This window comes from Cebus imitator, unplaced genomic scaffold, assembly GCF_001604975.1.
Source record: "Cebus imitator isolate Cc_AM_T3 unplaced genomic scaffold, Cebus_imitator-1.0 Scaffold73, whole genome shotgun sequence".
Classification (NCBI taxonomy): Eukaryota; Metazoa; Chordata; class Mammalia; order Primates; family Cebidae; genus Cebus; species Cebus imitator.
Window position 1 is genome coordinate 5846604 of NW_016107388.1, and position 15254 is coordinate 5861857.

The window sequence follows — 15254 nt, forward strand, 5'->3', positions numbered from 1 at the left end:
ATAAAATTTATTTTTAAACAATTTTTAAGCATAATGTTCTTAAAGTATAAATGTAACAGTTTAAGTACATTCGCATTATTGTGTTTTAAGTATTACCACCATCCATCTCCAGAGCTCTTTGCATTTTGCAAAACTGAAACACTGTATCCATTAAATAACTCTCCATTCTTCCATCCTCCAGCCCCTGGCAACCACTATTCTACTCTATGTCTCTATGAATTGACTACTCTAAGTGCCTCATATAGGTGGAATCATACAGTATTTGTCTTTTTGTGACTAACTTCACTTAGCAAAATATCCTCACGTTTCATGCATGGTGTGGCATATGACAGGATTTATTTCCTTGCAAGGCTGAGTAGTGTTCCATTGTATTGCTCATGCATGTTGTAGCATGTGACAAGACATCTTTCCTTTGAAAGGCTGTATAATATTTCAAAACAATCCATGTTTTGTTTATCCATGCACCCCATGATGGACACTTGAGTTGCTTTTACCTTTTAGTGATTGTGAATGATGTCGCTATTGAACATGGGTAGACAGTTATAAACTAAAACTTTAAAGACAAATCAGAAAGCATAAAAAGGAAAAAGATAAATTACACTATTTTAGCATTAAATATTTCTGTTCCTCAAGATACCATTAAGAGAGTAAAAAGGCAAGGCACACAGTGGGAGAACATGTTAAAAATGTACTGGCAAAAGACTCGTTTGGAGACTGTATACAGAAAATCCAGAGCCACAAGAGAAAGACAGAAAACCCTATTTAAAACATGGCTTGACACTTGAGTGTGTGCTTTCTTTACAAAAGAGGGTGTCCAAATCACCAATAAAAATAAAAAGCCTACCCAGCCTTATGAGTAATCAGGAAGAGACAATGAAAACCATAGTGAAGTGTTACTGTGCATGATCAGATGGTTAAACTTAAAAAGAATAACAAATATTGATTTACCTGTGTAGCACTTTGAACTCTCATATGCTGTGCACACGGAGTACATATTAGTATAAGCATTTTTAAAAAGTGAAATTCTCTCTATAGTTAGATAATAATATATAAACATATATGATATATAAATATATATATCTATATATAATGCATATTTATATATATATATATATACACACACACACACACCCTGTACCCTGTAACCCAGTGTTTCCCAACAGAAATATATGCAGATATCATAAAAAGATGTGTATGAGAATCTTCTGAGCAACATTATTCTAGGAATAATGTTTGTCTATAAATAGTAGCGTGGATAAATAATTTGGAGTAATATTCAGTAATGAACAAGATGCTGCTGAACAAAATGGCATGAATGAATCTCACAAACACTGGGTGACGCAAGTCGGCAGAGCAAGAATGCATTATAGGATTCTGTTGCTATATGGCCCCAGACAAAGCAAAACTAATTAAAAGTGCTAAAAGTCAGGGTAGTGGATATCGTTTGTGGAGATGGTAACTGAAAGGGGCATGTTGGGGTCTTGGATGGTGCTAAAACTCTGTTACTTACATGGATGTGTTTGTTGAGTGTGCCTTTGTAATTTATACGCCTGTATCTATTTCATAGTTTATTTTAAAATGGCCTGTGTGTGTACACATATATATACGTACATATATATGTATATATATGTACATATGTATGTGTGTGCATGTACATATTTCAACACATAGTTTATGTAAAAATAGGATACTGAGAGACAGGACAATGTGGTAAACACCAGTTCTGGTGGTGGCCTCCTGGGCCTGAGACTTGCCTCCTCATCCACTAGGTGTTGACCTGGGACAAGTAGCTTAACTCCAGGTGCCTCAGTCTCCAGCTGTGGAATGAGGAAGTGAGTCGTACTGACCTCATGGGCTGCTCTGAGGATTAAATGAGTTAATATATGAAAAATGCTGGGGGAGTTTGGCACTTATATGGTACAGATTCTGAGCTGTTATTATTAGTAATAGTAGATTGAAAATAAATGTCCTAACTACATCCTAAGACTCTTTTCACTAGACTATGTAATTGAGGAGAGCAAGAATTATATTCTGCATGTTTTTTTGCATCTCTCACTAAGCATCGTGTAGAACTTTGCACGTAAAATAGTGGCAATTTTTATAGTAGTAGTAAAAATAATAGTATAGTAGCAGTATAGTATCAATAGTAATACTATTTTTTTTTTCTAGAGAAAGGAAATATCCTAATGGTCACTGAGTTTATTTCTTTATTGTACAGGTTGATATTTTTTCCATTAAGGCTGTCTCTCTCGGAAAATTGAAGAAAGTTCTGGTTAGTCATGATGGGACAGGTCCAGGTAAGATTCAGTCTCTTGGTAAGAAGTTTATTTTGCAAATTTATGAAAAATCATGTAAAAGGCAGGTGGAAGAACAGAAAAATGTGCAGGTCATGTAAGATTCAGATAAGAAAATAATCTTATTTTACATTATATAAAATGTAAATATATGAAGTTATATTTATATATAATTGATATTAAATCCATTTACATTAAATATATTTCATATAAATTCATGATATATAGTTACATTAGGTATATTTACATTAGATACAATGTAAGGTTATAAATGGTCACAAATTAAATTATATAGTGACCATTTATTGAACATATTAAATTATGTACACTTACATTAAATATATTTAATGTAAATGTATGAAGTTTTGTCAGGTTGAGTTTATTACATGACTTATACAAGCACATGATTATGTTTCACAGGAAATTTCCTAGAAAGTCAAAAGGTTTTGTGTGTGCATGCGTGTGTGCACGTGTGTGATCTCCAGACCCCCTGAGCATTCTTCACGGTTGTGTGTCTGCCATGTCTGTTCCTACAGCTGTGTTTCCCGGGTCCCTTATCCCACACTCTTCAGCAAAGCAGCCCCGTGAGCACCCTAATCCAACCTTTCTCTCCCTGTCTTCTCCCCAGCCACAGCTGTCAACCAAGCCTTGCCAATTCCACTTTATTCATCTCTTTCCTAGAGCTATTAAATTCAAATTTCAGCTCTAGTGCTAAAACGTAACTCTATATTTTAACTCGTATCGTAGTACTGAAGCCATTTATCACATTGACTTCCATACTCCTTTTTTCTTTCTGCTAGATTTTGAGTTTTTTTTAAAGACTGGAATTATCTAGTCTTTACCTTTATTTTCCTAGTGCCTAGTATTGTGCCTGACAGTATAGTTTAATTCGTGACCATTTGTTGAATGAACATATTTAAGTCAGTGAAATGATTTTTCAGTAAAGCTCTTTAAAATGAATGGGAAGACCTTAAAGTGGCCATAGTGACAGAAACAAAATGGAGCTGAAGCAGAAAAGGTAAGGCAGTAGTGAACAGAAAGAAAATAGACACATAGTTCAATGAGTTCAGGATCGTTATAGAGGAAATTATTAGAAAAAGGCAGAAGTAAGAAATTGGATAGAGGAAGGAATGACATAATATACTTCCTTCTATGCATGGTGTCACTTCAGAGTGGTGTCACTGTAGAGTGGCGTATGTCTAAGGTGGTGTCACTGTAGAGCAGTGCCACTGTAGAGTGATGTCACTGTGGAACGTTGTTACTGTAGAACAGTGTCTGTAGGCTGGTATCACTGCAGAGCACTGTCACTGTAGAGAGGCATCACTGTGGAGTGGCGTCTCTGCAAGGTGGCGTCACTGTGGAGTGGTGCCTCTGCAAGGTGGCGTCACTGTGGAGTGGCGACTCTGTAAGGTGGCGTTTCTCTAAGGTTGTGTCACTGTGGGGTGGTGTTTCTCTAAGGTGGTGTCACTGTGGAGTGGCGTTTCTGTCAGGTGGCCTCACTGTGGAGTGGTGCCACTGTACAGCAATGTTACTGTAGATCGATGTCACTGTACAGCGATGTTACTGTAGATCGATGTCACTGTACAGCGATGTTACTGTAGATCGATGTCACTGTGCAGCGATGTTACTGTAGATCGATGTCACTGTACAGTGACATCACTGGGGAAGAGTGTCACCACTGAGTGACTTCACTGCAGAGTGGTGTCAGTCACAGCCATGGCACTGTAAAGGAGTGTCACTGAAGAGTGATGTCACTGTAGAGTGTTGTCATTATAGAGTGGTGTCACTGCAGAGCAGTGTCACTAGAGCAGTGTCACTGTAAACTGTGTCATTGTAGACTGGTGTCACTGTAGAGTGGTGTCATTATAGAGCAGTGTCAGCAGAGAGCAGTGTCACTGTACAGGGGTGTCAGTGTAGAGTTGTTTCACTGTAGAATGATGTCACTGTAGGGTGGTGTCACTGTAGGGTGGTGTCACTATTGAGCATTGTCATGATGGAGTGGTATCACTATAGATGAGTCACTGTAGGGCATTGTCACTGTAGGTGGTGTCACTGTAGGGTGGTGTCACTGTAGATGGTTGTCACTGTAGACAGGTGTCAGTATGGAGTTGTTTCACTATGGAGGGGTGTCACTGTAGTGCTGGGTTGCTGCAGAGTGGTGTCACTGTATGGTGCGGTGACTTTTAGATTACTTTTTTGAAGGGTAGAAAGTTTTACTGTGACTTCCTGCTTTTGCCCCAAGCCGCCCTTGCCAACAGCACATGGATTTTCAGGGTAGCTAATTACAGTCAGAGCTGGAGACTTTGGTGTGGATTGGAACAGAACAGTTAGTAGAATGCTCAGATTCTTGTTTTAAACAAGAATTCTGAGACTCTTCTTTGTGACATGGGTTGGAAACAATGTTAAGACATCCAACCACATCCTAAAAAGCCAGCATTGAGATGCTGTAGAGAAAACTGCGTTCACAACAGCAGAGCAATCACTATTGAAGGCAGAGGAAGGAGAATTAGGCATGTATTTGAAGAGGTAGGCTGGACATTTGAAAGAGAAGACATTATAACCAAGGTTGTTTGATACAAAGAATAAAAATGACAGAAGGAAAAATGAGAGGGACATTGTGATTTTAAACATATTTACATGGCCAATTTACTGATATAGAAATGACTGATGGAAGCAGCAACAAACTTCCAAAATACTTATTTTTTTTCAAGGAGACATTCGTTAACAAAAAGTGTTAACAGACATGGGAAGGACAATAGGGAAATTCTCATGTTATTTTTTTCTTTTCGTTTTTAAGATGAAGCCACATTCAACATTATGATTTTAACACAAATACAGTTGTGTCTAGGGTTATCTAACCACAAATGAAATAAATGGAAAGCTACAGTAAAGCCTCAGATTTGTAGCAAATTTGTAGAACTTCAATATAGTTAGGAAATATCCGAGTATCTTAAATAAAATAGACCCTGGGCCCACACCAGAGATTCTGCCTGAGTGGGCTCTGAGTAATCAGAAGCATATGTGCTTTTCTGCTTGTCTCTTGCATCACAAGCACCTGCAGGGGTCCTGATTCCAGAGGTCCTCAGACTGCATCTCCAGGGTTCTTTGTTGAGGGCCTGCAGGATACTAGCCCTGGCTGGATGCACATGTGAGTGAGATGCCTGGGGTGTGTGCTCACAGGCAGGGCCCATGGTGGCAGACACGTAGGAAATACTTGTATTAAGTTAGAATGAAGTATGATAAATATTTGAATGTGACCTTCACATTGCTATTGTCTATTTGGCAAGGGGACCTGGAAGAACATGAAAATTTTCACAAGAAAGGAAGAAAATGTGGTAGGTACACTGGGGGTGAGGGCCAGGTTTTGGCTGGATATTTGGAAATTTCAGTGGGCTTCTCTGAGTGGTAGAATTAGGCTATTTGAAACTCAGTGAAGGAAAGCCGAGTAATTACTATAACACCATTTTAAAGTTCTTTAATGAAACTATCCTTCCTGCATTCTGAATACTCATTCCACTGAAATAAAAATATACCGTAATAGAGTATCCAGGTTATGTTCTTTTCCCATCTCTTCTTTTCAAACTGTGTATTCTTTGCAGTCTCATAGCCCACTACATAATGTAAGCCTGAACATTACCGGTCCTGGTGGTTCTACTGTGTTCACCTCTCCCACAAGGTATCCATCCTGATTTTTAGGATTTTTTCGTGATTTCAAAAACCTTTGCTTTAAAGAAAGGCTTTACTACTCATGTGGGGATGCTTGTAAACACTGATAGTTTCTGTGCTTTGTAGAAATTATGATGTGCCATATACTGCCGTTGTGACATGATTTTTTTTAACTCAACATTGTTTCCAAGATATATACACTTTCATGTGTAGTGCAACAGTTGATTTTCACCACTCTAATATTCTATTGCATAATTACGCATATTAATCTGTTCATCTCTTATTAATGCTCAGCTGTGTTGTGTCCAGTTTGACTGTTACAAACAAACTGAAACAAACATTCTTTTTTATTTTTATTTTTGAGACAGAGTCTCACTCTGTCACCCAGGCTGGAGTACAGTGGTGTGATCTTGGCTCACTGCAGCCTCTGCCTCCTGGGTTCAAGCAATCCTTCTGCCTCAGCCTCCCAAGTAGCTGGGACTGCAGGCTCACTCCACCACACCTGGCTAATTTTTTGTAGAGACGGGGTTTTGCCATGTTGGCCAGGCTGATCTCAAACTCCTGACCTCAGGTAATCTACCCGCCTTGGCCTCCGAAAGTGCTGGGATTACTGGCATGAGCCACCGTGCCCAGCCTGAAATAAACATTCTAACTCACAGGAGCAAGAGTTCCTCTAGGAGAGTGGTTCCCAACTGGGGGCAGATTTGCCCCCTAGGGACATTTGACAATGTCTGGAGACAGTTTTGGTTGTCACAGCTGGTAGGTGCTACTACCAGCACCTAGTGGGTAGAGGCCTGAGATGCTGCTAAGCATTTTAGCACACACAAGACAGTCCCATAACAAAGAATTATCAGGCCCCACATGTCAGCGGCGCTGAGACTAAGAAACCTCAGGTTCTAAGGTAAATCCATAGAAGTCAATTACTAGGTAGGTCAAAGGATATGATCAGCTCTGGCTCTAGACAAACTACTAGTTCCAAAAGTGACTTTACTAAGTTTTGCTCTTACCTACAGTATACAAGATTTTTTTGTATATTGCGTCATATGCTCACCAACACTTGGTACACTTAATTTTTGCTTTTATTTTACATACGTTGGTACAAAATAGTATTCTCTTTGGCCCTAATTTGCATTACCCTGATTTCTAGGAACAGTGAGCATTCTTTCTTCTTTTTTTTAATCCTTAACTGAATTTCTTTGTCTGTGGAAATACATGTTCTTGTCCTTAATATTTAGGGTAAAAGCAAAGTTTCTCTAATAAAAAGTGATTTAAAAAAAAAAAAGTTTTTTTTTTGAGACAGAGTCTTGCTTAGTCACCAAGTGCCAGGCTGGAGTGCAGTGGCACGATCTCGGGTCACTGCAACCTCCGCCTCCTGGGTTCAAGCAGTTCTCCTGCCTCAGCCTCCTGAGTAGCTGGGACTACAGGTGTGTGCCACCACGCCTGGCTAATTTTTGTATTTTTAGTAGAGACGAGGTTTCACCATGTTGGTCAGGATGGTCTCAGTCTCTTGACCTTATGAGGCCCGCCTCAGCCTCCCAAAGTGCTGGGATTACAGGCGTGATCCACTGCACCCGGCAAAAAAAAGGTTTTTTAAAGAGAGCAGCGTGTTCCACACACAGGTAACAGCCCCAAAGTGATGGCCATTCCCAGCCAGCCATCAGGGACCAGGTCCTTCCCCTTGCTATTCTTCCATCACCTAAGTCTCCTCTCCTCTACCTGGCCAGAGCTGGTTACACACATGGAAAAGAGGGAGAGTCCCCTGCAGCAGTGTCTTTTGTGCATGGGAGATGGCAACTATGCATACGACTTCTGTCCACATTGCATTCCTGAGAAATTAGTCGCACAGTTCATTTGTGGCCGCAGAGACATCTGGGAGATGTGGGCCTCTCGAACTGCAGAAATGGCAAGAAAGGGGAGAGCAACTACTAAGTGACTGGCACTGTATCTTCTCTAGTTTGTGTTGTATTTTGATGGCTGAAATTCTTAATTTTAAAGTAGTTTAATTTAAGAGTATAGTATAATTTTTAAATTATCAGTGCATTTTGTGTCTTATTTAAGGAAGTCATTTCTACCTGTAGAGTATTCCAAATATATATATATGCAAACCATGTGCTGCATAACCATGTTTCAGTTAACATGGACCACATATAGGATGGCAGACCCATAAGATTATAATGGAGTTGAAAAATTCCTATCATCTAGTAACATCATAGCTGTTGCAATATTGTAGTGAAACACATTTCCTTTTCTATATTTAGATACACAGATACTTACCATTGTGTGACAATCACCTGCAGTATTTAGTACAGTAACATGCTGAACAGGTTGTAGCCTAGGATGAATAGGCTGTGCTGTATCACTAGGTGTGCCGTAGGCAATACCATCTATGTTTGTGTAAGTGCTCACAGTTTGCGCAATAGTGGAATCATCTAATGATGCCTTTCTCAGAACGTGTCCCTGACATTGATGACTACAAGTTTATACATCTACATACATATATTTTAAGTCTTGTTTTTAAGATTTAAAATTTTACTCCCTGCATAATTGATTTCTATGTATGATATGAGGATGGAATCAACTTTCATTTTTTTCATATGGATCACCAATTGTACCACCACTGTGTACTGACTACTTCATCTTCACTTGAGAGCTATACAAAGTCATCTTTATTTTATACAAGCAGTCATTGCTTTGCATGGTATCCATATTCACAAATTTCAGTTGCAATGATTTAGTTAACACAAGTCCCCAAATAGCATAGTTCAAATTTCAGTTACCATGCTATAGTAACTGCAATTGCATAAGTACAAACTTTGCTGCCAGCTTTTTAGTCTATAAATCACTATGTGGACAACAGATGCATGTTCTGATCAGCGACCAATCACATCACTTCTTCCAGTGTCTATCTGTTGGTGCTGGGTCATGGTGTACTTATTATCAGTTTATGCACAGACAGCAAAGTGCATTGTTGTGTTGCTTCCTTGTTTACCAATAGTGAATCCATGTGACAGTTTATAACAATATAGAATTGAAAGATGAAAGTGCATCAAAGAAAGGAAAAGTGGCAATGCTGGAAGTGAGGTTCAAATCTAACATAAATGGGGTTATAGATGAAATTTATCACCATGAAAGTGTTGACACTGCCACCATTTAAGAGGCTTTAGGTTCTCAGCCAGAGGAAATTAGTGAGGGGAATTGATGCCCATAGATGAGGAAGGTGGTGGTGACAAAAATGACATAGATATTAATAAAAACGTCACTTAAAGGGATTCTGAGATATTTTATGACATTGAAAACACAAAGAAAATATGTAGGAGTTTAATAATGTGCTAAAAGGCAAAAGATGCTTGCTCTGTATTATAAATTATGTGATGAGAAAAAGAAGGCAAGCACCAAACAATTCCTAAGATTGTTTTACTAGAAAAAAATAAAACCTTTTAATTTTCAATGTTTCTAATGTTTTAAATTATAGTGCATTACATGTTAGGGTTACTACTTTTCATTTTTGTAACCATTTTAAATTCACAGTAAAGATTTTTTGATGTTTTGAAAAAATGTTTAAAGATCATCAAGCAGTCATAATTTTCCCCTGTTGATTATGAAGATGGCTTGCCTAGTTTCAGCTTGCAGTTTTTGCTATGGTTCCACACTAATGTGCAGAGCAGAGCTCCCTGTATCAAGTTTGTATGAATGGGAAAGGTTAATTCTGAATTATTTTTCTGTTCCATAGTCAATTTATCTATGTCAGCCAATTCCATATTGCCTTGATTGATATAGATTTACAATAAATGTTGATAACAGGTAGGGTGATTCCCCTCCCTTACTCAAGATCAGAAGTGCCTGTGATATTGTTGGGCCTTTATCATCCACATGAGTTTTATTACCAGCTTTTGGATTTTCATGTAAAACACTATGGTGAATTTGATTTCATTACATTGCAGTCTTAAATTAGTTTATGAGGAATTGACATCTTTATATCGTCCTACTTACCAATATGAGACAGCTCCTCATTTATTTATGGCTTTTTCTTTTTTCGCTGTCATTTTCTACATTTAGATGATTTTTTTTCTATAAATTATACTACATCTGCTTTTAAATTTGCTCTTAAATTCTTAAATTTTTACAGCAGTTCAACATTGTGACTTTCATTGAATTATGCTTTTTAATCTTTCCTCTCTGGCTAATAGAAATACACTGGAATTTTATGTATTAATTATATTTCTAACAAATTTTCTCATCACTCTTAATTTTATATTCTGTAATTTTTTTGGTTTTAATTAAGTCGTATCTTCTGTGAATAATGAAAGTTCTGTTTCTTTTTTCTGCATTTATCATTTTTCCTTTCTTCTTATCTCCTCTCCTTTCTTCCTTCTTCCCTCCTTCTCTCTCTCCCTTCTTTCCTTACTTTCATTTTTTCTTTCTTTAATTGTATTGACAAGTGCAGTAATCAATGATAACTTCTAAATTTTCACTATTAAGAATGATGATTGATTGTGACTTTCCATTATTATTTAAACCTATCAATCTTCTATGACTTATCATAACTGAAATGCATTTATATGAATTTACTTCTCTCCTTATTCTTGGCTCATCTGATTTTAAATATTTTTTTTTTTAGAATTTTATAGAAAGTTTGGGTCCCCATCTTCTCTTTTCCTCTGCTTCTAGTACTCTGAGTAATTAGGTTGCTCACTCACACTTTCATTTTTCTACGCTATAATTTGCATATGCATATTTTTGTACCCTGACACGTGTACTTAAAAAGAAACATTTGGAGGATATATGAATAAAATCACAATGCTGGTATTTTTATGCTAAAGAGTTAAAGAAATCTCCTTTGTCAACTCATGCAGGTAATGGTTGGTTTCTTGGGAGTATTGTTGTTAAGTCTGAAGATGAAGATAGCACTGAAGAGGTACTGTTTCCATGCAACAGGTATGCTGTTACTCAGCGCGTTGTTATGCAAAATTATGCTTCCTTTGTCCAATTTATTCCAACAGTGTCCTCCAGCATGCCTCCTCCCAGCTGTTGGACAACATCATTCCCTCCCTGAAAACTAGAGCGGAAGGCCTCTCCTCAGGAGAACTGTCCTTTATCAGCACTGGTCATTCTGTCTTCTTTTGTAATCTCTAACATTTTTCTCTTCTGAAACAAGTATGCTGAAATGGAAAGAAACTGGATTAGGACTTAGACACGGGTTCTTCTTTCTGTTTCTAAAAAACGTGATAAGCTCCCTGCTAGTACTGTGAACTTGGGTACCACTCTGTTCTGAGGTTCAACATCCTCTTATGAAAGATGGCAGTAATACCTGTTTCCCCTAGTTCATTTGAATCATTTAAACTGAAATGATGTTATATATGTGAACTGTGAACTCCAATGCCTTGTACTAATATGGCGTAGCTATAATATAAAAGGAGACTTAAGTTGCAAGGGTAACTGTAATTCCTTGGCCGTGTGGTCATAGGTGAATTACTTAAACTCCTAATTCTCAGTTTTCAAAATTTTATGAGAATGATAAATCTTCTTTACCTACTTTATAGAGTTATAGTAAGAATATCGAATGCAAAATTAAAATTAAAACGAAATTCACTAAAAATAGAAATTACACAGTTAAGTTTCCTCCATTATTAATCAATCTACAGAATATATTGATCCATTTGATCAGTCATTATATAAATGGTAACTGACCACTCACCATATCAAGAAGCGGGGTAGATAATGGAGATCCAGCAATAAGCCAATCCAGTTTCTGTTGGCAAGGACCTGTGGTCCCCACATGGGAACCTGGGAAATGTTAACAACATGAGGACCATGATAGAGGCTTATATATGCTGTGAAGACCCAGGTGTCAAGGTGCTATGTCTATGTGATTGCAGGTTCCTTGAATCCAGAGAACTCATGCATTATGTATATTAATTTATTCATCCATTTATTTATGCAAAAATATTGCATGCCTGCTAGGTGTCAGGTACTACACCAAGTCCTAGAGATTTTGAGATAAAAGAGTAGAGTCCCTGTCCTCAAAGAACTTCCACTTGATCTTCAGTGAGGTAGGAGGGATGTATTGCTACACGAAGCTGGAGAGCTGGGTGTGCTCTGTGTTTAGCAGGTGGTTCAGCAATGCTATTCCCAAAATGAGGGACTCTTTTCAGACATGCAGAGAAGCACATTGGTTGACTGACTGGATTTTACCTTACTATAGTTTCACTTCTGGGAAATACTCATTCTTTAAAAATGCAATAAAGAGTTGCATTTTGTATGAACAAAATATGGAGCACTTCTCTCATCATCTGTTTGGTTTTTTTCCTCAATGCGCATTCACATAAAGTGTATGTGGTAGTAGTTACTGCCGTTTTGTGAAATTCAAGCTCTAGGAAGAGACCTTGTATCTTTATTTTTGCAAGAAATCTTAGTAAATAAAGAATAGAAGGGGCAAAGATTGACGTTTTTTAACGCCAGATTTGGATTACAGCTGCATTACTTACTAGCTCTGGGAGCCTCCATTTATTCTTATGTAAAATGGCAGTAATGACACCTATTTTGCAGGGTTGTTTGAGGATTTCAGACAATGTATATAAAGCACCTACAAAAGTGTCCTGCAATTAGAGGCTCCATGATAGTAAATGTTATTGTCATAGAAGCAATTTTAAAGAAATTTTTGACATGATATTACACATGCAAATGAAGGGAGAAAAACACCTTTATTTCTAGATCATATGTCTAGTATTTAGGACTCTCAACTCACTAAGTTTTACTTTTTAAAACATTGTATCTGCACAGTCCAACATGGTAGCCACTAGTCACATATAGCTAATTAAGTTTAAATTAATTAAAATCAAGTCAGATAAAAAATATAGTTGCTTGGTCGTATTAGCTACATTTGAAGTGTTGAATAGACACAGATGGTTAGTGACTACCATATTGGCCAGTATATATGCAACATTTGGTTTTATATCACATCTAGATATTTGGAAACATACGAAGCTGTGTTTAATATTTTACAATATAGTTTATTGCTCTAAATGTGATGGTACCTATGAAATAACATAAGGAATAAATATAAGATTATTATTTTTCTAAATGTGTCATATTTAGCAAAGTCAAAGTCATCCAGGGCAGGTGATAATTGTCCCATTCTCTTCCAAGCCAAAATTAGTTTTACTGGAAATGCAAAGGAGTAGAAATTAAGATGGAAGTGACTTATTTCTACATTTTAGAATAATTGCAAACCTTGGATTGAAATTGGATTTATAGAAAAAAATGTTGCAGATGAAAATATTTAAGATGTTTTATTGTATTATACTCTCATATGAAATGATATGCATATAGGCATATTATTGCACGGCTGTCAATTAACTTAACTATAGCAATATTACCTGTTTTCCTTGCCTTTTCTCTCTGAGGACCCAGGTTAAAATAAGTAAGAAAAAAGTTTTCTTGCTATTCCATCAGAAGTGGAAGAAACCATAGATAACATTTAGTCTCATGGTTTGTTTGACAGATGAGAAAACTGTGACCTAATGAGAGTAATGGCATGCACACCTGAAACCCATTAGTCAGACAGCAGGGGCTCTTGGTTCCTTGGCCTTCTGGAAAGTTTTAATTTAGTGTCTATCAATCAATTGTTTCTATGATATCACTATGATTTTGTGAATTATCTTCGACTGAAGAATTCCCTGCACAAGATACCAAGTTTGCTATAAAATCATTTTGTCAGAAAGTTCTACTTAGATTTTGGAGTGTTAGATGACATAAACTTTGCTGTCTTCCTCAGTATAGTTTATCAGCTACTTAAGTGCAAGTCCCCTTCTAATCATAGGATAAGAAAGGTCTCTGAGAAAGAGTTATTTATAACTTTATTTGTGGAGTTTCAAAATAACCAAGATATAGAGGGGTTATATTTTGCGTTGTGTGAGTTGATAAAATTTCCGCACCCATCTGTTGTATTGCTGGAGAGAAAATCAGAAGAATAGCCATCACCAGCATTTACTGAATGCTTTCCAAGGAACAGGCTTCATGGTAAAGCCAGAACTGCACACCTAAACACATCTGATGCCACAGCAAGCCTCCGGTAGACTCTGTGATATTTCAAAGACAAGGAAATTATCTTTGAAATATAAAGACGGTAAATTTTTTTTACAGAATATATTCATAATTGGTGGAGTCAGGACTCAGATCAAAATATATTTGACTGTAGAACTGTACTGTCTCACATGGGAGCCACAAGCCACGTATGTGTACCGAACTGTGGGCTATTCCAATGTAGGTGTAAGATACATTCCAGATTTCAAGACTAGAATAAAAAAGAATGTGATATAAATTGTATACTGATTACGTGTTGAAATAATCATCTTTTGAATTTATGAAAATTAAAAATATTAATTTTACCTTCTTTTTACTTCTTTCCATATGCGGTCCGTATTCTATTTCTCTTGAAGAGCACTGTCCTAGAGACTGAGGGCTTAGCTACTGTGTATACCTGCCAGTCACATGACAGGAGCGAAATAACAGCTTTCACTAAGGAAACTCCAAGTGAGAATTTTTGATGACGTTAGAATGTTTGTGATGTTACCAGAGGACTTTTCTAAAAGCCAGAATTTTAGAGTGAACCAATATGACCTTGCAACTTGAGTATAGGACAAAGGCTTACCAAAGCTGGACTGCTAAAAGGAATCCGGTGTGACTTAAAATCCTAAATGCTTTTTAAAAATTCCGATCTCTTTAAAGACCTCTTTAAATTCTTTCCATATATACATTTTTTCCTTTCTAACTGAGGCTTCTTTCAATGCTCTCTCATATTAATTCTCTTCTTTTTTCCATGGCAGATGGCTAGATGAGTACCAAGATGATGGCAAGACCCAGCGGGAGTTGCTCGCAGAGCGTAGCCGCAGTGCGGGAGGACAGACCGGGTCCGTCATCTCCTGAAAGGACCCACTTGGGCCTGTCGTTCCAATGTGCTTCAAAAGGCTATTGATCTGATTGTGATTGTGCAATTGTCTTTTGCCTGAGCTGAAGCAAACACCTGGGGAGGGTCAGTTTGTGCTGGACACACTCATTGTTTCTGAGAACTTCCAAAGTTGGGAGGATGCGTTGGGAGCCTTGGCCAATGGCTGACCAAGATCAGCCCTTGGTATTTGGGGTGCCCATACTGCTGCTGCTCATCTCCTCCTCTTCCTCTTCCTTCTCCTTTTATTTCCCCTCCTCCTCTTTCTTCCCCTCCCTCCTCTTCTTTCTTTCTTTTCCTTTTTCTTTCAGAAAATCTCACTAATGCTAAGTTTACTGAAATGTTTAAAT

The 15254-nt window shown here is 37.5% G+C and overlaps 1 protein-coding gene across 1 annotated transcript in view; it reads left to right on the forward strand.

The window, feature by feature from the left end:
• RP1 (RP1 axonemal microtubule associated) overlaps window positions 1–14939 on the forward strand; it is a 262671-nt gene extending 247732 nt beyond the window's left edge. Inside the window, exons 28-30 of the mRNA XM_037739712.1 lie at window positions 2219–2297; window positions 10814–10895; window positions 14786–14939. Of these exons, the coding sequence (XP_037595640.1) occupies window positions 2219–2297; window positions 10814–10895; window positions 14786–14885 (261 nt within the window). The 3' untranslated portion in view covers window positions 14886–14939. The remainder of the gene's footprint in view (window positions 1–2218; window positions 2298–10813; window positions 10896–14785) is intronic.
• The last annotated feature ends 315 nt before the right edge of the window (window positions 14940–15254 follow it).